We start from the raw sequence: 23,573 nt of genomic DNA, 5'->3' as shown, positions 1-23,573 counted from the left end.
TCACAGGGACACAGATTTCAGGGCACCACGAGGGACTCCCCGCATTGGCTGGGAGCGGACTCCATGCAGCTCTGCGATTCCTTCATGACACGTCAAGAATGCCATTCTAACTCCTTCCTGTATTTTCCAGAAATCACCTTGCTTGGACTCATTTGGCAGGGACACACCCAGGCAAACACCTGCTCTAGAGCTGAGCCTTCTCCATCCATCTATGGCCTTCATTTGAATCCAAGGTCAGAAACTCCTTCATTTATGTTCTGCGGGCAAATAGAACTACTTGTCTTTCTCACAGCAGGTGCTTCCTGTGCTGATTTTACACCTGGCTTCATCTTATCTTTCCTGCCCTCGTATTCCCTTTGTGCTGATTTTTAAACCCACTTTAAAAAAAATAAAAATTGCATTTTATTGTGTTGTGTCAATTTTTATAAAGCAGCCTTAAATAGTTTTTTAAACACAGGTGGTATGTAAATCGTACCAGTCCATTTAAAATACATAAATGTGTGACCAGGCATATGTCTGTACAAGAGTGTGTCTTCTGCCCTAGGGGGCGTGTTTCTACTCTTCCTTCCACAGCTGGGGGACTCAAGTTCAACCTCCACGTCTTATACTGGGCTCCTTCCAATTCGAGGTCCGAGCACGCTGGAAGTGCTTCAGGCAGGGTGCTTGAGCCGCTGTAAATTACTGATGAAAGAGATGGTCCTTTAGGGTGTGTCTTGATAGCTTGTTGAGAAAAGTCACATGGTGTATGACCCCCGGGGAAATGAGCTGAACTCATCTTCCCTAGTACTTCCCTATGACCCCCGGGGAAATGAGCTGAACTCATCTTCCCTAGTACTTCCGCCAGGAAGGCAGATGGGGATCGGCCAGAGAGGACCAGCGCCCAGTGAGGAGACTCCTGGCGATGGCCTGGCTGGGGACACACAGCAACTGCAGGTGGAGTCTGGTTAGCAAGCACCCTCCTCGTTCTCCAAACTCACCTCCATCTAGATTCCTGAGGCGTCCGTGCACAGGGACACACCAGATGAATAGGCGCTATTACCAGCCTGCCCTTCCACCTCAAGTCTCCATGGCTTTCCTATCATTGTGCTGGACTTAGGAATTTCAGAGCTTTCTTGTCTCTAACACAAATGATGTCCTAGAGGTCATCTTAAGTGGTCTCCTCTCTCGCCCTTTCTCCCTGAGCCCACCCTGGCATCTCATCACCCTGAGGGCAGGAGAGAGAGAATGAAAGGTAAGCTGCTCTCTTCCCTAAGTCCCAGAACAAAGTCCTAACTTCTCTTCTCCGATACCTTGCCCTTGTGAGAGACTTGGGAAGTGCTCCCAGGTCGTATGGTGACTGTGGCTTTAACCACGTCTATTTCTAATGCAAGTACTCCTCCCACCAAAATCGGCCTTCCCCATAACAGTGGCTTCTGCGTTCCTGGGGCCCCACTGGTCACTGACTTTCATTAGTGCTTCTGCCTTGGAGATGGAACGGAGAGCAGAGAGAGGGGGTCTTTGCGCTTCTGCCTGAGGTTGACAGTGCGTAATTCTCTCATCCTCTTGCCCTCCCCTCTCACAGGGACCTGCCTCTCTGGGGCTATAACTCTTCCTAACCTACTAATCGCTTCATGCTTTTATTTTGCTAATCTTGCTTTGTTCATGTATTTAACAAGGGTTGTGCTCAACATTCTGTAGATGCTAAGCTTGCTTGTGCAAGTTCTTCAGAAAGTCAGGAGAACCAGGTTGGAAGCTGGGTCTCTAGGGACCTGTCCTCAGTTAACTGGTGGCCAGAGGAGTGAGGTGGAAAATCACGCACCCTTATCACAGTTGATTACAACAAAGGCATCAGGCAGGCTGTTGACACCCTCTCCAAAGCCCACACTAGGTGGTCTGGAGGCCCACACGCTCCCATAGCCTTTTCACCCATGACACTGACCCAGCAGGCGTCAGCTGTTCTTCAGGCGTAACCTCCAGATGTTACCTTCCAACCGAAGTTCTACCACCTCCGTACAGAATGGGCTCAGATACATCTCTCTGAACTGAAAGTACAATCCACGAAGACAAGAGGACTGGACATGCTTGGGCTTTGACAATCGCTAAGTTTTCCTTGGGCAGAGAGATGAGACTCCACTGACAACTCGCCTCCCGTGAAGTGATGTTGGTTGCTGTAGGGTCTTTGGGTCACACATACACTTGGCATATGTTTATTATCACAGGCTCTGAAAGAAATCAGGCCTGTGCATGTAGACATCAGACCAAGATCCAGTAGAAAGCACTACACAACAAATCATTAAATAATACAGCACTGTGATGAAGGTGAAGGGGCTGTACCAGACAGTCTCCTTAGATTTCACATTATCCCAGCACCTCTTGTGCCTTAAACATAAAGCACAAACTGTGTCTGAGAACTCCAGCTCTGCTATTATTTAGCCACGGTCTTAGGCAAATCACTTAACCCATTTAAATTATAGAAATGAAAGTGTTTTATGAAAGCACACGGCACTGCACGTAAAAGTTTTTGGAGACTTTGTTTAAGCCACTACATCTGCCTTCTCACTCTTGGCCTCTTGAAGGACTTATTCAACCTCCAAAGCCAGCTCAGATGTCATCTCCACCAATATCCCCGAGTAGCTGTGGAGTCTTCTTCTGGCACTCAGTGGCCCATGGTACTTCCCCCATCACAGTACTCAACATCACGTGCTAAGCTATTCGTGGAAGCAGAGCACTGGCCAGAGGCTCTTCATGTTATTCATCTGTTCTCGGCGCCTGGATCAATGTGATCCCGAAAAATGCTAAATAATAACGCTAGCTGAATGAATGACATCACCCTAGGTTACAGAGACATGAAAGCAAGGAGTCAGGTTGGTTAACCGACTATGAATTCCACTGGGGACATAAGAGGAACAGTATCGCTTGTGAATTGCAAGGCTTAAATTAGCAACAGTTCTGAGTTCACTCCACATATGCTTAGGAAGCTAGAGGTGTTTTTCTTAACTACCATGGATGTCGCCTTACAGAGCAGTTCACAATTTCTTCAGCTTTCATCAGGTAACGCTGGACTGCCTCATCGTCTACGTTTCTCTGCTGGTCACCAAGTAGCAAGACAGACCCACTCTGAACTTACAGGTAATGACTTATGCCAGGTAGCAAAAAAGGAAACCAGCTGAATTTATTTTCTAGTCACCCGTGGCACCTTTGTAGAAGGGTATATTTGAAAACATTTTATGATTTGGGAAACTTTAAGATTCCTTGCCAAGCTGTATTTACAGTATTTAAAGTGTACTACATTTAGAGTAAGAGAAAGTCTGGGGTGATTTATATATATTTCAGACGCAGCACTAACCACCACAGTGGTTTATGTGTATCTGCCACTTCACTGCGGGAGCGAGGAATGTGTCAGCCCAGCCGGAAGGGAAGGGCCCCTTGCTGGCCTTGATTCATTCCACTTCTAACTCTGACAGGCCATCCCACAGTGATGAGACAAAGGCCCAGAAACTCACAGGCCCTGGGAGTCACTGCAGGTCCCGAAGACCCAGGGAACGCGAGCATTCTGAATCAGAGGGCTCCCCGAGACACAGACAGCCCTGCAAGCTTCGCCTGGGGCAGGCCAGGCAATTCTTTAGTGCTACAGGGAGGGGCCGCAGCCCTCTGAGAGCGGCAGTGTTGGTGCTGGGCTGACTTAAAGCAGCACTTCTGGAACGTTCTGCAGCATGATCGTAAGAGGAATCGTGTCAAGATGCAGGGCCGGGGGCAGAAGGCTGGGTGGGGTGAGATTCTACACCACATTTCCGGGGACGCCTGCTCCAGGGACTACATTTTGAATTCTAGATCTCAGCTAGATCCACATTAGAATCACTGGGGGTGGGGGGCGAAGCTTTTAGAACCGTACAGGCGCCCAGGCCTCACTCCTTACTAATTAAATCTGAATGATGCTAGGGGCCGAAGCGGGGAGTGGAGTGGGCACGAGGGGGCCACAAGGGGGAGTCTTGATCCAGGCTCGATATTGTTCTAAAAGCTCCCCCACGTGATTCTCACGTGGCCAAGGTTCAGAACAGCTGAGCTCAGGTTCAACTCATTGTTAAGCAGGGGCCCAGCCTCGAAGGAAGAGGTTCCAGTAGACAACCAGACTTCACCTGGTTTTGCCACTTTCAATTTTCCCCACCGAGGACTTCCCTGGTGGTGCAGTGGTTAAGAATCCGCCTGCCAAGGCAGGGGACACGGGTTCGAGCCCTGGTCTGGGAAGATCCCACATGCCACGGAGCAACTAAGCACGGGCGCCACAACTACTGAGCCCGCGAGCCACAACTCCTGAAGCCCGCGCGCCTAGAGCCCGTGCTCCGCAACAGGAGAAGCCACTGCAGTGAGAAGCCGGTGCACCGCAACAAAGAGTAGCCCCCGCTCGCCTCAACTAGAGAAAGCCCACGCTCAGCAACGAAAACCCAGCGCAGCCAAAAATAAATAAATAAAATAAATTTTCCCCACCGAACAGTCACGCCACTTGCTGAAGGCAGTTTCCTGCCACCCCTCATTTTAATGGTGACTTTCAACATAGCAAATGAGCAGGAATGCTCTTCCTTCTCTGCATATCACCCCAATTCCTGACATGGCGTTGTGTACATAACAGGCTGTCAACATGCTGGTTCACGATGGTGAGTTTTACTTCCTCTCTCTGACTCCCAAAGAGGTGCTAATAAGCAACTACTGCACCAAAGGGAAGAAGAGAAGCACGGGGTCCAGGGTATTCAATGACTGAACAGCACTGATACCTAACTGTAAGCCGCAGTCTATTGATAAAACAACTCCAAGGATGAGCTAAGAGAGGAATAAAGCTTCTTTCAAATTCTTAATGGCAAGAAAACAAACTGCAATTTTCTTTCCGTAGTTGATCGGATTCAACACATTCAAGTGACGAAAGTTGATTATTCTTAATTCAGACGAAAATAATATCGATACACAACCACAGACAGTTTAGCATTTTATCCTCACTTTTAACCTACAAAGCGTAAAGTGTGCATAAAAGATTTTAATAAATATAGTAAGGCTTAAGGTGACGACCATTTTGAGTGGAAGAGTTTGCTTTCTCACATAGTAGCTGACATTCAGAATCTTTAAAACCTAAAACGTTCACCGCCTTGCCGTGAGTGATACAAAACACAGCCTGCTCCAGTGTTTTTCCCCACTTGAAGTATCTTTGTACTATCTTCCTTCCTCCCACATCTGCTGGACAAACAATGATACAAAAAATTTTGACAGGTTAAGAGAATGCAGTTCTCTTGATTGGTGTGACCTGAAATGTTTACTGTTTCAGTGACAAGCTTTTACTGAGTCACCTGGACCATGAGTAATGCAGCTTACAAATAAATAAAGCTCAACCCAGTGGCTTCAGAGCTCAGGAAACAGCAGGAAAGGCTGCCGAACACACCGAGGAAGGGCAGCAGGGAAGCGTTAGCTCTCTTACACTGTAAACTGCAGGCAAACCCTACCTGTGAGAAAGCGGCCAGCTACACACAGGTCCTCTCATCTCGCACAAAATACCCGAGAAGGTCTTCTCCAGGGACCCCCTCATTACGCTCTCCGTACAAATCCTTGGCCGCAGGGCCTCAGGACCAGGCTGTGAGGAGATTGCTGAACGCCTCCAGGTCACCTCAGTAGAAAGGGGCCCCCGAAACGGCCCGAGGCCCCGCGCCCAGGCAGATCTCCCTGCCTGCAAACTAAACTGGCGGCACTGGTCCCACTGGCCCGGGGACAGCCCGCAGTGGGGGCGGAGAGGGCCCTTTAGATGGACTCCAGGATCCAGTCGCCGCTGCAGAGCGGGGAGACGGGCAGTGAGGGGTCCCTCGGGGATCTTCGCTCCCTCCCGTCGTGCAGGGGGTTCTGCTCCTGGAAATACTCCTCCTCCTCATCGAAGAAGCCGTTCTCCAGAGCGTACGTGCAGTCTGGGCCAGACGCTGCCTGGCACGCTCCCTTGTATTCCTGGATGGACTCGTAGAGGCTGTACAGCTGGCAGAGCAAGGACATGTCCAGCTGTCGGAGGCCAACCTTGAGGGAAGGGGCAGGCAGGTAAAAAACGAGAAGTCAGCAGTGGAGTGGCATCTCAGCTGTACCCTCAGCCAGCTGTCTGCCCGCGCCAGCACCTTCTATCCACGCGGCAAACGACGCAGAGCATCACCTGAACGCTTCGGGTTTCCAGTTTGGAGAAAACCTTAACTACGTGATGCCCACGCCTCAGACGTTACTCAACATGTCAGGGAAGGATCACACCCGCAGGGCGGCGGGGGCCCCGGCACGCCCTGCAGAGCAACAGCTTTGCACATTCTGGAAGCCCCAGCTGGCTTCACTTTGGACAGCAAGATTCAAGGGTGTCATTTCCTCTTGCCACCATCAGATTCAGAGAAGACCCACGTGTGCCTGCCCTGCTACAGCCGTCTCTCCTCCCTGGGGCAACAGTCTTCTTGCCACCGCCACTGGCTCACCGGTCAGTGTCACACACTGCCCCCTGGAGCGCCCACCCTCCAACCAGCTCCGTCTCCAGGCTCACAAGTGGTCACACTCCCTCTCCTCTGGACAAGAGGACATCTCCTCCTGAGATGGCTGTGGGATCACTCCCCAGAGCGGCCACCGAATCAGCCTAGTAAGACCCGGGACCGCTACAGATTCTCCTGGGAACTATTTTCACAAGTGATGACAGAACCAAGAACATTTAAAAGTCACGTATTTGTTTACCTTCAGGTTCCTCCCTTCCCCGCGGCCCATCCCAGGGAAGAGAGCACAGTCAGGACAGGTGATGCGTCGTTCCCATCAATCCCAAAGGGAGAAGGGTTAATTCACCTAGAAATGCAGCCTGGACCAGCGCATCTACACTTTCCTGTGCATGAGAACCACTTGGGGATCTTGCTAAGCCTGCAGATTCTGACTCAGGCCCCAGGCCTGAGGCCACTGGTGACGGGAACAACGAGCAGAGCAGCTGGGTGGCAAACCTCACGGAGTCTCAAGGGGAGACACTCTAAACAAGACGCCACAAGACGTGGCTTCTGCTTCTCGGCCCTTGAGCAAGTCATTTATCATCTCTATGCCTTGCTTGATGACAAAACGGAATACTTTCTCTTAATCTATTGGGAGGATCAAATGAAATATCAACCATTTAAATAAACAGGAATCAAATGCCTCCTGTGTATCAAGCTCTAGGCTAAAGCAGTCACGATGCACGGGGAAGAGTACACAGAAAAACACAGTGTCAGAGGAATTAGTCTTTATAATTACCCAGCAGGGAGATTTTCTACACAAGGGAAGCTAGGGCCCAGTAAGGAGCGGTCACCTGGTGACAAGATTAGGTGATAAATTCCTGGTCACTCTTCACACCGTCAACCACTCCCAATCACCAGCCCTCCCTCCAGTACAGCCGAACAGACCACAGAAACGGAGCCGCTCGCACCGCCTTTGCATATTAGCCAAGACGTTCACAGGAAGACCCGGACGGAGAGGCAGGTCCTGTTCTTTCTGGAGCGTTTCCCATTATTCTAGAATTCCTTCCACCTAGAACTCCTAAAGAAGCTGTTCCCAGGAAGAGACCTCGCCACAAGCCGGGGGCGTGGCCTCCAGGCCCAGCTCCGGCACTTGTTGAGGCCCTTGCCCTCAACCTGTCAATAAATGGAGGCTTTGGGCCAGATAATCTGCGGCTACGCAAACACTGGGGCTCTGTGTCCTAAACCACCGCTCCTTAGTCCTCAACGAATGGCGAGCGCCTGGGAGAAGGCGTTTCCTGAAGGGCAGACATGCCCCAAGGCATCCTACTCTCCAAAGTACACCTTGAACAGGGAAGGCAAACCAAGAGGTGACCGGGCGGCCACAATGTCCCACTGTCGGGACAAGACACCATCACTATTCCTAATGAGTGTGTGTGTGTGTGTGTGTGTGTGTGTGCGCGCGCGCACGCGAGTGCGCACACATGTACGTGTGTATGTCGGAAGAGTGGGTCCCTGACATTTGTGTTTTTAAAATTACGCAGATGATCCTGAAGTCCAGTTCTAGTGAAGAACCAGGGTTCTTGACGGGAGTATCCGTCTGCCTCTCCTGGGCCACGTGTAGGGACTGTCCTGGGCGCCCGGAACCGCAGGCCGGCAGGGGGCGCGGCGCAGCATCCAGGGCGCGGCGCCGCATCGGCCCCGGGCGCCCGCCCGCCGGCCCGGATCCAAGCTGTGACAGCACCGCAGACCAAGTGTTCAGCTCCTGAAAAGAGCGGCAGCTGCTGCCACCCTTGTTTCCCTCCTCGCTGTTCTTTTCCACTCTGCTGGCCTGCAGGGTTTCAGCTTGGAAAGGAATGGCAGGGACCTCGGCGCTCCGGCCGGGGCAGCGCCCGCATGCCGCCTCGCTCCTCCGCCCCCTGAGCCCTGATCCCGAGCGAGAGTCCCCGGCCCGGAGTGTGGGCGGCGTCGCCGGGGCAGCCACACCGGATGCACGCTCTCCCCGCCAGCCTGCTTTGTGGGAAGCAGTGGTAACTGCAGACTCTCAAGGAGGAAAGGCCCTCCCACGTCTTACTTCAAACTCCAACAAAGAGGACTTTGCAAACCAGTTCGTTCATTTCAAACCGACGTAATTATTCCTCATACCAAGTCAAACTCTGCGAGCCCTTTGATGCTAGGTGTCGCCGCTGCACATACAAATTGAGTTACTCTCTTTCTTCACCACCTTTTAAATCTTTGAGGATAATCTCTTTCCACCACCTTCACCCCCTAAACCACTTGCCTTCTCCGAGCTAATATCCTCAGTCCTTCCACTATTCGTGATGACTCTCTGTTCTATTAATCATCTAGTTCTTTCCTCTGGACTTTCCAAGCCCTCCTCCACGGTATCCGGATCTGAATACAACAACCAAGCCACAAGGTTCAGACTTGGCAAATTCACATGGCCCCAACCTTCTCTAGGATTTTATACAGGGAACATAAACGTTAATAAAGGAAGTCACGCCTTCCACAGAGTACCACCAATATTTGCTCTGAAAGTCGTAGTAGACATTCATCCGGAATCCTGGAGATGCTTCTACTGGGTCACTCTGATACCAGTAGGGTTGCGGGAATCCCAAAACTGTAAGGGAAAAAGACAGAAGTAGCAGGGAGTGACATGCGACTGGCCCAGGTCTGTCACCCTGCTGGGCCACTGGAATGCAGTGGGCACAGGTGAATGCAGAAAACTAGGCTCTACAACCCCTGACAGGCTGCAGAGGCCCCAACTTCCCACGATGCCGTGCCACCCCCGAAGCGAGGTTCCAGGCTATTCTCTTTAGGTGCCGAGGTCCTCCAAGGCATTCCCAGGCCTACGTGGGAGACACACTAGGCTGGGAGTCGGATCATGACCTGGACCTTTCTGCACTGCGGCAGCCAGTGACTCACAAAGCTGCCTTGTCATCGGGCAGAAAGCTGGCCTAGAAACCAAGTCTGACCAGCCTAGGAATACAGCGCAGCCCTGTACATGCCTGTTACACAAGCCAACAGATGCCAAGCGTTTGGACTAACTGAACAGGATTACAGGGATTTAAAAGCAACACACGTGCACGCACACGCCCACACCCCACCCAGCTTCTCAGGACCTCCTTCTTCGGGTGCTAGATTCCACTTCCTCTGATTCACCAGCAATCCTCCAGATTAGCTAGGAGGACATGGGCTAAGTAGACAGGACGCTAGGGACAACCGAGCTTCCTAGCCAGGACCCCTCTCCCCCAGCTGTGCTTGTTTAAACGTTTGCACTTGAATTTTCTAGACGTAAATTGAAAACCCCTAGGCGGCATGCCCTAATCTGGTCTGAAACTATGCTCCCCTGCTCCTCACGCACTGTTCAGGTTGAGGCCCCTTCACCCCGAGTGTCCCCTGGCCGTCTCCAGCTACATCTGTTGAAGCCCAGCCCCAGCGTCTCCTCCACTCTTCAGACCTGGATGGGCTCAGCCACCCGTGCTCCTCGCTTTCCCTTGCCTTCTCTGCCTGTCTCATGGCATTTATCACTCTCTACCTTATGCTACGGGTACACACACAGTCTTCCTTCTCCTACTGTAGGAGGAGCCCAGGAGGCAGGGACCCATCTCCCCTTTGGGTCCCTCAGCACCCAGCGCAGAACCTTGCAGAGGAAACTCGGATACTGGTTGCCTGAGGGAAAGCGCCTCGCTGTGGGGACCTCGATGCCCTCCCAGAGGACGCCTGGCAGCGTCCTGGCAGTGGGTCAAACTAGGATCTGCAGGCCCCTGGCTCCAAACCAAGGTCCCCCGAGGAAAGCCACAGACCACGTGGTTCTCGCCACGTCATCAAAAAAGCACTCACCTCTTGCCTGACAGGAGAAGGCACAAAACCAAGGTTCCTTCCTGAGCGCTCATTACAGAGCCAGCCATCTGCAGCTGGAAGACAAACTCATGACAGGCCAGAAAGCAGGCTCTCAACATTGACGCCAAGAGAACTCAACTGCAATTATGTCTTAGGACATGATGAAATCACCCATGAACAAGAACTTCTCATTCTTCAGGAAGAAAGTGAGGCGGCAGGGGGTGGGGGGTGCTAAGCAGGGGAACATGCCCTCAGCAAGCCCACTAACCCTCGCCACTGTCCACACCCTGCAAGCAGAAGCCTGTCACCTTACTGACATGTTCCCACGTGTCCCTAAAGGACAGCTGCTCTCCTGATTCACAGCTGGATTCAGAAAATGCAGCTCTTATTTGAAAACGCAGTTGAAAAATTCAGACAGGCTCGTTGTAGAAAAACACAGAATTCTAAGACCCTGCAATCTGCAGCCCCTTGTTCTAGACCTCTGAGACAGTTCAGAACAAGCCACTCGCTTCCATCTCTTTAAACCACTAGCGTGATTCCTTCCTCTCTGTTCAGGCTTCCTGCCTCCTTCCTGAACTCTTCCCACGAGCAGAGCTCCCTGCACGTGGCCTGCTGCACACATGGGTGGCTCACCAATCCGCAACATCTCCAACGACGGGGCCGGACAATCCTGAACCACCCTCGCTCGCGATGGTTTCAAGAGTTCACGGTGGGCTGGCCCCATGAATACACCTCAGAAAGGGTGGTGGTTCCCAGCTGGGTCTGGGGTCACCCAGCCTCTGGATATCTTTGGAGGGTGGTGTTGAGGAGGAAGTTCTTCCTGACTTTCAGATTGTAATAGAAACATTACCATTAGGGTACAAGGCCTAGAAGATGAAAGAAGACTTTCATGGGAGATTTATGTTGATTGAAAACAAAGCATCATGAAAAATTTTAAGATTTTCTCAGAAGTAAAAAATACACTTAAGAAAAATAGTCTGTTTTATTTAAGTAACTAAAAACAAAATTTGGGGTAATTCACCGGTGCAACTTCTTCCCAAACACAGCAGTGAGTAGAAAACAAGACAAACATACAAGGAAATGGCCTTATTTGTGCCCAGCTCCATATAGGAGCCTGGGCCCAGGGGCGGGGGAAGCAGATCTGGTGCCAGCATGGGCAATGAGCCCTCTCCCCTGCCAATCCACTATCTCCTATCGCTGTGATTCCTCAACCTAAGATGAAAAACACCCCACCTCACGTGGGGCGAGGGATGTATGGATCCAAAGTTAAGCTATAGAATCAGGAACTACAGTACAGGGGGCCCCAATATACGGGGACAGATGCAGAAAAAGTCTGTCGGGTGAAAGTTCAGTTCGGAACATAATGGATGATAGAAACTTGACTTAAGAAATTATGTTATAGTCATACAATAAAAACCAGGTAGTCATTTAAAAGACAGAGAAGCTCTCGAAGTACTAGAGTAGGACACAGGCCAACACACACCATTAGGCACGGAAGTTCAAGGTACGGAATAGTGTGTTTAGTAGGATCTCACTCTATACATCTGTGCACACACATGTGCAAGCTTTTGACTAGAAGAGAAAACGTCCGTTAGCAGAATTTACTTCTGGAAAGTGGGGCTGGGTGTTCACGGCCTTCTGTACTGCTTAATTTGTTTTTCCAACAAGCATGTTACTCCTAGTTTTAAAAACTAGTAATAATAGGGCTGCATGCTTGTAAAACCTTTCTGGAGGACTCACTGGCAATGTCTATCAAAAGCCTTAAAACATCACATAACTTTTTTTTTTTTCTTTTTTTTTTTGGCTGTGTTGGGTCTTCGTTGCTGCGCACAGTCTTTTCTCTAGTTGCGGCGAGCGGGGGCTACTCTTGGTTGTGGTGCGCAGGCTTCTCATTGCGGTGTCTTCTCTTGTTACGGAGCACGGGCTCTAGGCGCACGGGCTTCAGTAGTTGCGGCACGTGGGCTCAGTAGTTGTGGCTCGTGGGCTCTAGAGCGCAGGCTCAGTAGTTGTGGCGCACGGGCTTAGTTGCTCCGCGGCACGTGGGATCTTCCCGGACCAGGGCTCGAACCCGTGTCCCCCGCATTGGCAGGCGGATTCTTAACCACTGCGCCACCAGGGAAGTCCCTCACGTAACTTTTAACCAGCTAACCAGTTCATTTCTGGGGACCGTGGAGTAGAAAATCTCAGCTGTACACAAATAGGTAATCCTCGTCCTTGTTCTGTGAGGTAGGTGTGGATTCTGTCACGATGAGGAAACTGAAGCCCTGAAAGATGCAGGCCCTTCACTAGCAGCAGGGGGCTGCAAGCAGGTGGTAGGACCCCAGCGTCCATGCCAGACCATCAGCTTGCCCTGCCTGCACAGACAACACTGGGAGATGCCGCCACGTCAGCTGCAGTGCAGCAAGCTGCTGAGATCACAAGTGCCTTTTATTTGGGGCTTTTCTGAAGTTTCCTGATTTTCTACTGTGAATATGTATTAATTCATAACAAGAGAATTTTTAAAGTTATCTTCTGAAAACGTAATGAATGAGTAAGCATATCCAATGAACAGCTTGTAAATTTGTTTCGGACAAGACTTGGTAAATGCCCCCGGTTTAATGAGAGTGTCTAGTATGCATCCACAGGACTGGAATGCAATAAAGCAGTGACTAAGGGATCAGAACCTGATTTCTGAATAAAGGATGTGTTGACAGAAGGACGCTGACCTGCATACTGTTTAGAAAAGGAAAGCCAAAGAGAACAGCTTCACTGGTGTTGATCTAATAGAGAAAAAGCTATGAACTCAGCAGCCGGAGCTGGACAGAGCTGCCCCTGCAGGACCCCGAGCTCCCCGGCATGCTGTGATTCTGGGCTCCCTAAGCAGGCTTCCATCCGTCCCACGGCTCCTCCCCAGGGGGACGCACATCAGTCAGCCTCGTCTCCTGTTAACACTGCAGCCCCACTGAGCTGAGGACCACCTCGGAAGAGCCCTGGTGACTCAGAGACTGCAAACAGACCAGATGCGTGGCCTCGCCAGGGATTAAGCCAGACCCAAAGCTCGGCCCACCTCTACACTCTCCCATAAACTCCTCGATGAGGAAAGGCAGTTTGAGTGGAGTTTTCTGCTTACACCGGAAGGCATCTGCACTGATGGATGGAGCCCATTCTGCAACTCAGCAGTTCTCATGAAGACATTCTTGCTCATCTCTAACCTAAAGTAATGACAGTACCAGTGAAGCCCATTTCCTCTCGTTTTGTCCTAGGTAAAGATGAAGAAAAGCGATCAACCATTGTCTTTAAGAAACGTCCTTGTACATTCCTTAACTTTCCCGATTACAAAAATAAAATATTCTAACTATTAAAAAGTCAACGGAAAAAAAAAAAAAAAGTCAACGGCTCATAATTATACAAAGAGTCTTCCGTAATTTCATGTTCTAAAGCAGCAATCTTAAAATGTTTTGGTCTTGGGACCCCTTTATACTCTTAAAATTATTGAGGGTCCCCAAGATCTCTTGTTTATGTGGGTTATACCTATCAATAGTTATCTTATTGGAAATTGAAACTGAGAAATTTTAATATTAATCCATTCAAAAACACTAGACCCATTGTTAATATAAATAACATTTTTATAAATGAGATTTTGTAAATCTTTTTAATCTCTGGCTTATCTGCTCCGTACTTGATCCTTGTAACATGCTTTTTTTGGTTGAAATAAACCTGGCCTCACACAGATATGTAATTGGGAAAAAGAGGAGTATTTTAATCACCTTTCAGGTAATTGTGGCTATTCTTCTCTGACACTATCCTTAAGGTGGCTCCAGTGTGGAATTTGAAACTATGCCAATGAGCTTTTCATTCTGTTTCATTAAAACCCACCAGTCTCGCACTCTGAATGGATCTTTTAACCACGTGTCAAGCGTTGGTTGTGTGAAAAATGTGGAAAAATGATTCACTGAATTATTTAGCTCCTCGAAATATTGATACATTTTCTTAGGTACTATTTTGGAAAATCACATTTGTCAATGTGACCACCACATAATTACGGACCCCCGAAAGGATCTGGGAACCCCTAGATGTCCTCAGACCATAATTTAAGAACCACTGTTCTTAACATATCCACTTGTAGCTGTTTAGCATATGTCCCTCAAGACACCATGCATACACAAATGTATACATGTGCTGTTTTGTAACTTACTTTTCCATACCTTGAACACCTATGTTTATTTACTTAGTTACCACATTCTTTTCACCAACTATACAGTATTCTATCACTGTTATATATTATTATTACAGAATACTACTATATATCACTGCAAAAGATATTCTTGTACAAGTACTGTTATTCCCTTGTGTGACTATTTCTGTAAGATAAATTTATGAAAATGAAATTGCAGGGGAGAAGGCAGAGAAGGGGAATGGGATGCCCTCCTTCCAATCCTTCACCAATCCTGGGGCCACAAACAGCAGACCATTCATCAAGGATCTGTGTCCAAAGCCTGAAAGTTCATTACTCAAGATGATGAATGCAAACGTGTATGCAGTTGATACTAAAAATCAGGTGGCACTAGAGGAAAAAACACGACTTACTAATGACACGTTGGAACTCAACACACATTTGAAGGTTAGCTTGCATTTTGTCATTTTCTTGAATGATATCCAACTAATTGAAATTGCCTCTCTGCAAGAGCAGATGCAGTTAAGGAAGACCATCTGAAGCTAAAAATCAGAAAACCAAGTTCTTGGACAATATACAGAAAACTTCATGTCAGCATCTAGTGTTTTCTAGACAACTGACATAAAAAGCAAGAGAACGTGGTTGGTGTCTGTTCTGTTTTACGGTGCTTACGGTGCCCGAACCCACACCATCACTATGACCATTCTCTTCAATCTTTGCTAATCTTTTAGGTAAAACATGATACCTTATTGTTTTAATTTGCATATCTGTGGGTACAAGGGATTTTAAACACCTTGCCGGTTCTCTTTACCTGCATGAACTTGGCTATTTTACTGCCAATCCTAAGTACAGCTGACAACCTAAGAATATACCAAACACGCTCCTTCCAAGTTTCTAGTCTCCATATGTATTTTGGTAACCTTCCTTAGCCCCGCCTCCCCAGGCTGGGACAGGCCTGGCATCCCACAGACGTTACCCCTCCCCTAGAGATCACCGATCAGAGGACACGCCCCCCACTCCACTTCTCCAGTCAAGGACAGCACCTCCCTCCCCGAATACTTGAAGACAGGATTCTCTGACCTGCAAAACGAGGCCAGCCCATGGCTCTTTAGGGCCAATCAAGGAAGTGAACAGAGAGCGCTCATAAAAACTGAGAAGGCCACCTCTCTTAACGAATTTCTGTAGATCCACAAGGAAGGCTAAGGGTTTGTCTCTTGGGGGAGAATGAACATCTCTGTTATGTCTGTGGGGGAATGAGCCACAGGAAAGAAGGAGCAGCCTTTGTGAGCCCTGCCTACTTATCACTTGGAAACATCTGGAGAATATGGGCAAGGAGTGAGGTGAACAGGAGGCCAGGGCTCTGGAGAATAGCACTGGGCAAGAGGGGGCAAATATCTGACCTGGCCAGTCTCAGGGCTGGTTTCCTGCTCAGGGACTCTGTGATCTGTCCGTAAGGTTTCTTACCCAGTATCGTGAAAAATTTAGCTTCTCAAATTGGGTTCTGAAGTCCCTGTAGTGTTGAGGCAGGCATTGCAGGAGCAAAACTGCACAGCTTCTGACTGCTGCTGGGTGGGAGAAGCTGCCTGAGGGCCGTGGTCCTCTTCCTGAGCCCTCCCTGAACACCCTTGCCCGCGTGGCCTCGAAGATCTCCAGCAACGTCAGGCCCGGGCCCAGAGCGGGGAACACTGATGGCCTGCAGGGTGCAGAAAGGCCTGGGCACTGGCTCTGTAAACGAAGAGGTACCCAAAGTGCCAACAACTGGGGCACTTTTAGAGCCACACTTAACAGATGAATGCCTTTAACCAAAAGGGGGAGAAAAAGCAGAAGGGCAGCGCTATTCGTGAGAGACTTATGAGTCGGGAAAAATGTGAATTTATAGTCTCTACAGGGAGGTACAGTAATAGATAAAAGTTGAAAGGGGTACGAAAAAAATCTTTCAATCCTTTACATCTTCAAATCTTAAGACTATAAGTATCATCTCACTTAGAGATAACCTTGAAAGGGAGTGAAACCAGGCCAAGGACCCCATAGACACAAGTCTGCTTTCACACGCACGAACTATCATATAGACTTTTAGCTTTTGCTTTTATCGGGTGGATACTGGGATGAGGCAGGTATTACACATGGTAAGAATGGCCTAAAATCTTTAAGAACTACTGTAGACAGCCAAATTTCTGATGAACAAAGTCCAAGAATAGCAAACTTACACCCTTCTTCCTTTTCTGCTCCCAGTCTTTTGCGTTAAGTGGTTCTGCAACAAGCAGGTATAGCTGTGCAAGGGTCCTCAGGGGCACTAAGCACACTGCATTGGGGAGGACCTGCCCCCGTGCCCACGTTATTCTATGACAGAGCAAACGTCTTCTACAGGCACCATAATGACCCATAAAAACACGAGGGGAAAAGAATTATACTACTATTGCCAAACGGATCCTTATGGCATGTAATCTCATTTTCCCAATAAGGGACCTGTAGCCTAAAATAATGAAGAGGCTTGCCCAAGTTACATCACATAATTTAATAACAGGTTTCAAGCTCTTGATGTCCGGCTCGTGAGCTTCCCAGCTCTCAAAGAGCTTGTTAAAAATGCAGATTCTGCCTCCCCCCCATTCTGATTCTGTTGGTAGAGGAAGGGGCCCAGGAATCTGCATTTTTAGCAAGCACCACAGGGGACTCTGGGGCCGCTGGTCCATTTGGGGAACACCAAGATAAGCCCTACTGGTGAGAAGACCAGTGGAAACACAAAGACAATACTAAAGGCCAGCGGCCATCCCCAGTCGCCTCTGACCAAGGTCAATCAAGAACGCTGCATTGGGAGCTAATGCGCTTATTCCAGATGGCATTTCACAGGCCCGGCTTGAGATTGGACCTCCAACCAGAAACCCATTTAAAGACTCAAACCTCCTGAGATCCTAGTTTCGTGTGTAGGATGAGGACTGAACTCTGCGGGGATTTGGACTATTCAGGCTCATGCCTGTCTCCTAGAATACAGTTCACTGGACAAGCTCGTTAGGCCTTTAGCTGTTGTCTCAACTGAAATGCGGGAAAGATAAGTGTTGCTGCTCTCAGGAATCAAATCCTTTTTTTCTCAGATCAAATTCTTCACCCAAACCATTGCAGTTCTGGAACTCGAAAGTTCTGTGCAGGTGACTTCCTCCCACTCACACACAAGTGGGTGGCCAAAGCAACTGTTGGACACTTTGAAGAAAAAAAGAAAAAAATGAGGCAAAGAGTCTTCAAAGCTACTAGAACGTGCTGCTGGTTTGAGGAGCGGAACCCAAGAAGACACGGACCCCGTGTCTCTGAGGAGAGACACGGCCATCTCCCAGCCCCACGGCTGAGGCTCTCGTTGTGTCTCTCCGCTTCCATGGGACGTTTTTGAGGACCTAAGCTTGACGGGCTAACCCCACAGGGCTGCTGGCCAGTGGTCTCTGAAGAACCCTGCAAGGAAAGGTGTGTGCCAGGTCCCTGGGGACCCTGAGAGTCACCTGTGTCCTTCAACCACACGCAAGCATTTGAAACGCCAACCGAGATCTTCTGAGCCAAGCTAGCCTGTCAGCGTGGCAGATGAAAATCTTTTAAACTATGGGGCCCTTGAGGGCAAAGTATTCTTATCCAGAAAAAGGTCTGCGGTAGACATCTAGTATTTTGGCTGTCCAACAGCTGCCCCCTGCTCCATTTCTGCAAATTGTTCTTTCTTTGAGGGATGCCCAGCCCCGAACACCATCCACATGGTCATACCATCTTAGTAAAATACCATCCTGCCCTCGGTCACCGATAGCTGGCCCAGGCTGGCCAGACCCCACCAAGCTGGACCCACTGGCATCCTTCCACACAGTATTTTCAAAGTGGCAGTAAGAAGCATGGCTGAGGGACTTCCCTGGTGGTGCAGTGGATAAGACTCTGTGCTCCCAGTGCAGGGGGCCCGGGTTCGATCCCTGGACGGGGAACTAGATTCCAGCATGCATGCCACAACTAAGGAGTCCATGTGCCACAACTAAGGAGCCGGCGAGCCGCAACTAAGGAGCCCTGTATCTGCAACTAAGACCCGGCGCAACCAAATAAATAAATAAACAAATATTTTGAAACAAAGAAGCATGGTTGAAACTGGGAGTGTGGACACTGTTGGCAACCACATTCCAAACTGTAGGGGAAAATTTTTTTTACATAAAAACGAGGGGAAAGAAGAATACAGTGGCTTTCCTGGGTTCCCCATCAACTCTGGTTCTAGTCTGTCTCTGTACACACGCAGCCCTACAAGGTTCTCCTTTTGCAAGAGTTGGTTCAAACTGAGTCTCTATTACTAATACAGAGTCTTCAGACATGAAAAAATGACCAGTGGTCTAAACTACAGCAATCATATTGCTGCAAAGAGGTCCACCTCTACCAGATGTTATAAGCTCTTTAACACCTAGATAATTCCTATTCTATTCACCTCTGTATCCTCCACAACACTTTATAACTAGCGGACACCTGGTCAACATCTGTTGAATATGATCCAAAAATATTCTCTGATGTTGGAAAACAAACAAACAAACAACAACCTCAGCTTCTTGTTTTAAAGGACTTTCTCAGGTCTAAAGAGCAATAAACATCTGTGTGACCCTCACGGCTCTCCAAATGAGCTCGCTAGGGGAGGGGAAGGGAGCTCACAGGGGCACAGAATTTCAGAGTTACCCTGTTACGAGGACAGGAAACCAGCACCCTCAGAGCAGAGCAGGGCGTCGCCAGTCATGGGACAGAACCTCTGCCCACACGGGCGCCCCTGGACACCAGCTTCCCCAGGTTCTCCCCTCACCGTCCATCCATCAGTTATCTCCAGGCCAGACTCTGCCAGCCTCCAGCTCCACATTCTGAAATGTTTCACATACTCTTTCCGCTGATGTAATGGCAAACCCCCTTCCCCCATAAGCAGCCACTCCGCCTGACTCCCCTAGTGCTGTGATGAACCCCACTTTCCCAATGATGGATTATCAAGGTTATGACTGCCGTATAATGGCACACTATGGAGTGAGAGAAGACATTATAGTATACATTGACCTAGAAAGTATTTGTAATATGTGCCCACCAAAAGCAGTAAAATGCAATGATTAAACAGGGTCTTGGAGCCAGACACAATTGGTTGAGTTTGTCCCCCTTAGGTGAGTTACTTAAATTCTGAGTCATATTTTTAAAAATAGAGACTTTCAGTACCTATCTTGCGGAGAAGTTATAAAATTCAAATAAGACGATGTAAGGAAAGCATTTACATCGTGCCTATTGGGAGATATACCCAGATATTAACAGTGATTATCTCCAGGTGCTAGGACTGTAATTTTTCATTGTTTTGCTGAGCTGCACTTTCCATTAAAACAATTAAGTCATCTCTGGTCCCTCAGCATCACTATCCCTGACTCCTAACACTGTATCAGCAATTCCTGCAGATTCTGCTTCAGAGAAGTACCTCCCATTTGATTCTTGTTTCCCATTCCCGGGTCCCCATGCTGCCGGAGGCTCTCACCTGCCCCGACCATACCTCTAGCATCTGCCAGGCCCAGCTCTCCCTCCTCAGCACCCTGCTATCACATCAACGCTTCAAAGCCAGCTCTCCTGCTTAACCCGTGCCTTTGCTACTTGAGGCTTTCCACAACCCACCTGGCCCCGGCCCCCGGCCCCTCGCAGCTGCAATGCCCACCCCTGTGCTATACCAATGGGAGGGCCCTTCGGGCCAGCTGTGCTGCTAGTCTCCTATCACCCTCTCTCTTCTTAAAATGCAGCCACCTTCTGAGGCCTTCCGCACTACTGCTGCTGGAAGCTGGCCCTCTTTCTGTGCTGGCACAGGACTGTTTCAAAAGGAACTAATTTCATTCTGCCAGGACTTCTAGTTAGGTCCCTTGACACAGATCTGACCTCAGGCCTTCAGAGTCAATAGATCAACACAAACTACTAGACAGGTAATTCAGGCACGAACTCTGCATTCCGATCTTGCAAGGCCCCCCAGTGGGAGCCTCAGTTTGAGATGACCACTCAGACCCCACTGCCCTAGGTTAGTAAATCTCAAAAAGCCAAAAAACCAGAGTACTTCGAAAGACCTTGTGACATTTCTTGGAAGGGACCTGTCAAGGCCTGTAGCCATATTTTGTCTTTATCTCAGCTAAATATCAGACAGACTTAAGTTGGCGTTTATTTTCCTTGTGCTTCAGATAGTTAGGCTTTGAGAGAGCTCTGGTCCAAGGCATAATGAGAAGGCTGTGGCTATACTTCAGTTGCACCAGGAGGGACCTAGAAAAACACTTTCGGGAAGGGCATGTTTACTCCCACTTGGGAGTATGTGAGACTCCAAGGCACTTTTACAAAGCAGAGAGAGCTTCACAACAGGAAAAACCTCTCTGAGGTTTTCCTGTCTCTGTTCTGGTAACTTAACCAGAATGGGTCTTCCTATTTCACCCCCGTATTTATGCTGCATCCAAGTTCAGGCTGTAAACATACTCGGTGTAGATTTATCTAATTAAAACACAGCTTACCAGTTGTGCAATGCTGGTGTCGATTAATGTTTATTAATAAATTTAAAACAGTTGGCTTGGAATTTAAGTCATTCTGTAAGAAGCTTAGTAGAATCTTTTCGGAGAGAACTGGAAATCACTTCAGTGGCAGCCACAGAGTGGGAAGACGATATCTAATTGATTAAAAGGTGTTAAGGCTGTTTTTCTAGATTTAATTCTTAGTTTGCAGAACAGATATGCTCCTGAAAAAACGCATAAATTGAATTTTTCTAAAGAATATCTTAATGCACTCGATGCATATTTAAAGGATTCCTATTATAAATTTCTGGCAAATTTATTCTTGGGGAAAAAGCAGTTTTCATATATCAGATTTCCTTAATTTACCTGTGCCAGGAGAGAGGGAAAAACTGCACTAGGTAAAAGGAATAGGCAAATTCTAAAAAGAGAGAGGGTGGCCAGAGGAAGGTGCTCAGGGGCCCTGCAGGAGGGTTAGAGGGAGGAAGTTTTCCTGTTCTCTTCTAGGCTGGCCTAAGCCTGGAGAAGGCTGGAGAAAGGCTCCCTGCCACCCAAATCCCTGCCCTTGAGCTGCTTCTGGCGTCACCCTAAGTCGTGCGTCCTGGTCCACAAACACCTAACATACTTCCCAACGACTTCGAAAAACCAAGCCCCATTGTTTGGAGCCCGGACACAACCTGAAGAACCTGCACGGGCTTCACCCAGACGGCGAGGATGCCACCGCCCCACTCCTCTCCAGCGCGCTCGGGGTGTCGGCGTACCGCGCGGACACGGTCAGGGCGAGCGGCGGCTTTCACGGCCATCTGTGGGCCGGAGCCGCGCCGCCGTAATCCAATTCTGCACGCGGCGCCTCGGGCGCGGGGGAGGGGCGAGGGCTGTTCCCATCTGCCGTCTACACTCGCAAGGACAAAAAGCTGTTCCTCTTCAGGGCAGGAAAACACAATCGCACACAGCTCTCAACCCCTCGCGTGCACCGATGGCCGCTCCCCGACCCGGGGGGTCTGCCGCCCTCTGGGGAGGGGTGACCAGCCGCCCCCGGCCCTAGGCCAAGCGCTAGCCCCACGCCGCGCCTCCCGGGTCTCTAAGCCAGCTGGGGCCGGACTAGGGGAGCCCGGTCTCCAAAAAGCTGCCTTTTGAGAGGGGTACCCTCCCAGCGCGAGGGTCCAGTCGCGGGCACAGAGCGGACAGTGTCCCTCTTTCGGCGCCGGCGCTTGGGGCAAAAGAGCCGGAGACGGGCGGGTGTCGCGGGGACTTCCGGCGAACTTTCCCGGGACGGCGAGCCGGCAGGGGAAGGACCCCCCGCCCCAGCCCGCGGACCTCCCTTACCATCTCCTTGCGCAGCAGGGCCAGCGCGGCGTCCAGATTGGGAGGCTTGGCGGGCAGCGCCGCGGCCCGCGCCCCGCCGCCGCCAGCGCCCCCGCGGCTCAGCTCGTCCTGGATGCGCGACTTCTGCGCGTACAGCCGCTCCAGGTGCCTCCAGCCCCCCGACGCGCCGCCGCCCGACGCCGAGTGCAGCAGCCCGCTCAGGCTCTTGGGCAGCGGGGGCAGCCCGTCCACCCGCAGCCCGCGCACCGAGCCGGCTGCCCCGGGCCCGCTCATCCCGCTCGGCCAGACCGCTAGCCCGCAAGTCCTCCTCCGCCGCCGCCGCCGCCGCCTGGGGCCCAGGCTCCCCGGCCCGCCCCCTTCCCGGCGGCGCCCCGCCCACTTCCCCTCCCCGCCGCGCTGCCCCCGCCCCTCGCCCCGCCCCTCCCCGCGTCCCCGCCCCACGCCCTCGCCCCCTTGGCGCCCGACCTCCCGGGCTCTCCTACGGCCCCGCCCACTTAGCACCCACCCGACCCCCAGCGCTTCGGCGCTCACCCCCGCGTCCCAGTTCACCGTGGACCCCTACCCCGTACCCCCCGCGCCCACCCCCACCGCTGCGCCCATCCCCGGCGCAACCTTGTGCACCTCCCGAGACTCCCGCCGCATCCCCGCGCCCTCCTCGCGCGATCGAGCCCTGCCCGGGCTGCCCCACTCCCGGCGAGGTGGGCTCTGCCACCAGCCCCCAAAGCTGCTTGTCAGTACTGATGGGGGAGGGTCACCTCAGACGCCACCCGACGAGGCGGGCTAGTGCGGGGAGTCGGGGTACAGAGGCTCCCCCTCGGGCCGGGCAGGACGTCGGGGAGGTTTGGCCGCGCTGGTGATCCCGCCGGCCGTCACCGTCCCCGGAAGCCAGGAACCACCTGGCGGCGTCCGCGCTGACCGAGGGGGAGCAGGCGGGGCTCTGGAGTCACTAGTTCACTCCAGGGCGCGCTGGCCTGCTCAGTAAATGGCAACGTCCAGCCGTGCAGACAGCAGCCAAGAAGAGCTCCAGGTCCACTTTGGGAACTTCAAACTGCGAACGAACACGTCTTTCAGCCTGGCTGTGAACGCGAGGGTCGTTCTAAACGGAAATAGCAGAGTGGAGAACGGGATTATCGCTCAGAAACTGTCCATCAGCTCTGAGGCGAAAATAAACACGATTCACACCTCAGAGAGGGAGAGAAAAGAGAGAGAGAAGCAGGCTCTACCCTTTGGAGGAAGAATAAAAATGTTATAACCAGATTAGAGACAGAAAAGGTAAAAACAGAAGTTAGGGACCGATTTGCAGAGACAACCTCA

General features: G+C 50.6%; 1 protein-coding gene across 2 annotated transcripts; it reads right to left on the bottom strand.

Moving 5' to 3' along the window:
* Window positions 1-4,944: 4,944 nt before the first annotated feature.
* FAM89A (family with sequence similarity 89 member A) lies at window positions 4,945-22,610 on the bottom strand. 2 transcript variants are annotated; one of them, XR_014252956.1, is made up of 3 exons: window positions 22,260-22,610; window positions 5,466-6,021; window positions 4,945-5,199 (listed from the first exon to the last, which is right to left on the bottom strand). XR_014252956.1 is itself a non-coding variant. In XM_082423041.1 (2 exons), exons 1-2 carry the CDS (start codon window positions 22,530-22,532, stop codon window positions 5,758-5,760), a joined length of 537 nt encoding a protein of 178 aa, XP_082279167.1. In that variant the 5' UTR covers window positions 22,533-22,610; the 3' UTR covers window positions 4,945-5,757. The 2 variants fall into 2 exon arrangements, 1 of the variants encoding a protein (XP_082279167.1); XM_082423041.1 differs by having other exon boundaries at window positions 4,945-6,021.
* Between the last annotated feature and the right edge of the window lie 963 nt (window positions 22,611-23,573).

Source organism: Balaenoptera physalus (assembly GCF_965194825.1).
Source record: "Balaenoptera physalus genome assembly, chromosome: 14".
NCBI classification, from domain to species: domain Eukaryota; kingdom Metazoa; phylum Chordata; class Mammalia; order Artiodactyla; family Balaenopteridae; genus Balaenoptera; species Balaenoptera physalus.
The sequence above is the reverse complement of the archived record's forward strand: the minus strand, read 5'-3'. Positions and strand labels throughout refer to the sequence as shown.

Excerpts from the sequence above, each read along its gene's own strand:
- FAM89A (XM_082423041.1), bottom strand. The coding sequence starts at position 22,532 with ATGAGCGGGCCCGGGGCAGCCGGCTCGGTGCGCGGGCTGCGGGTGGAC. Across the intron at positions 6,022-22,259 it reads CCCTGCTGCGCAAGGAGATG|GTTGGCCTCCGACAGCTGGA; the intron begins GTAAGGGAGGTC and ends CCTTCCCTCAAG.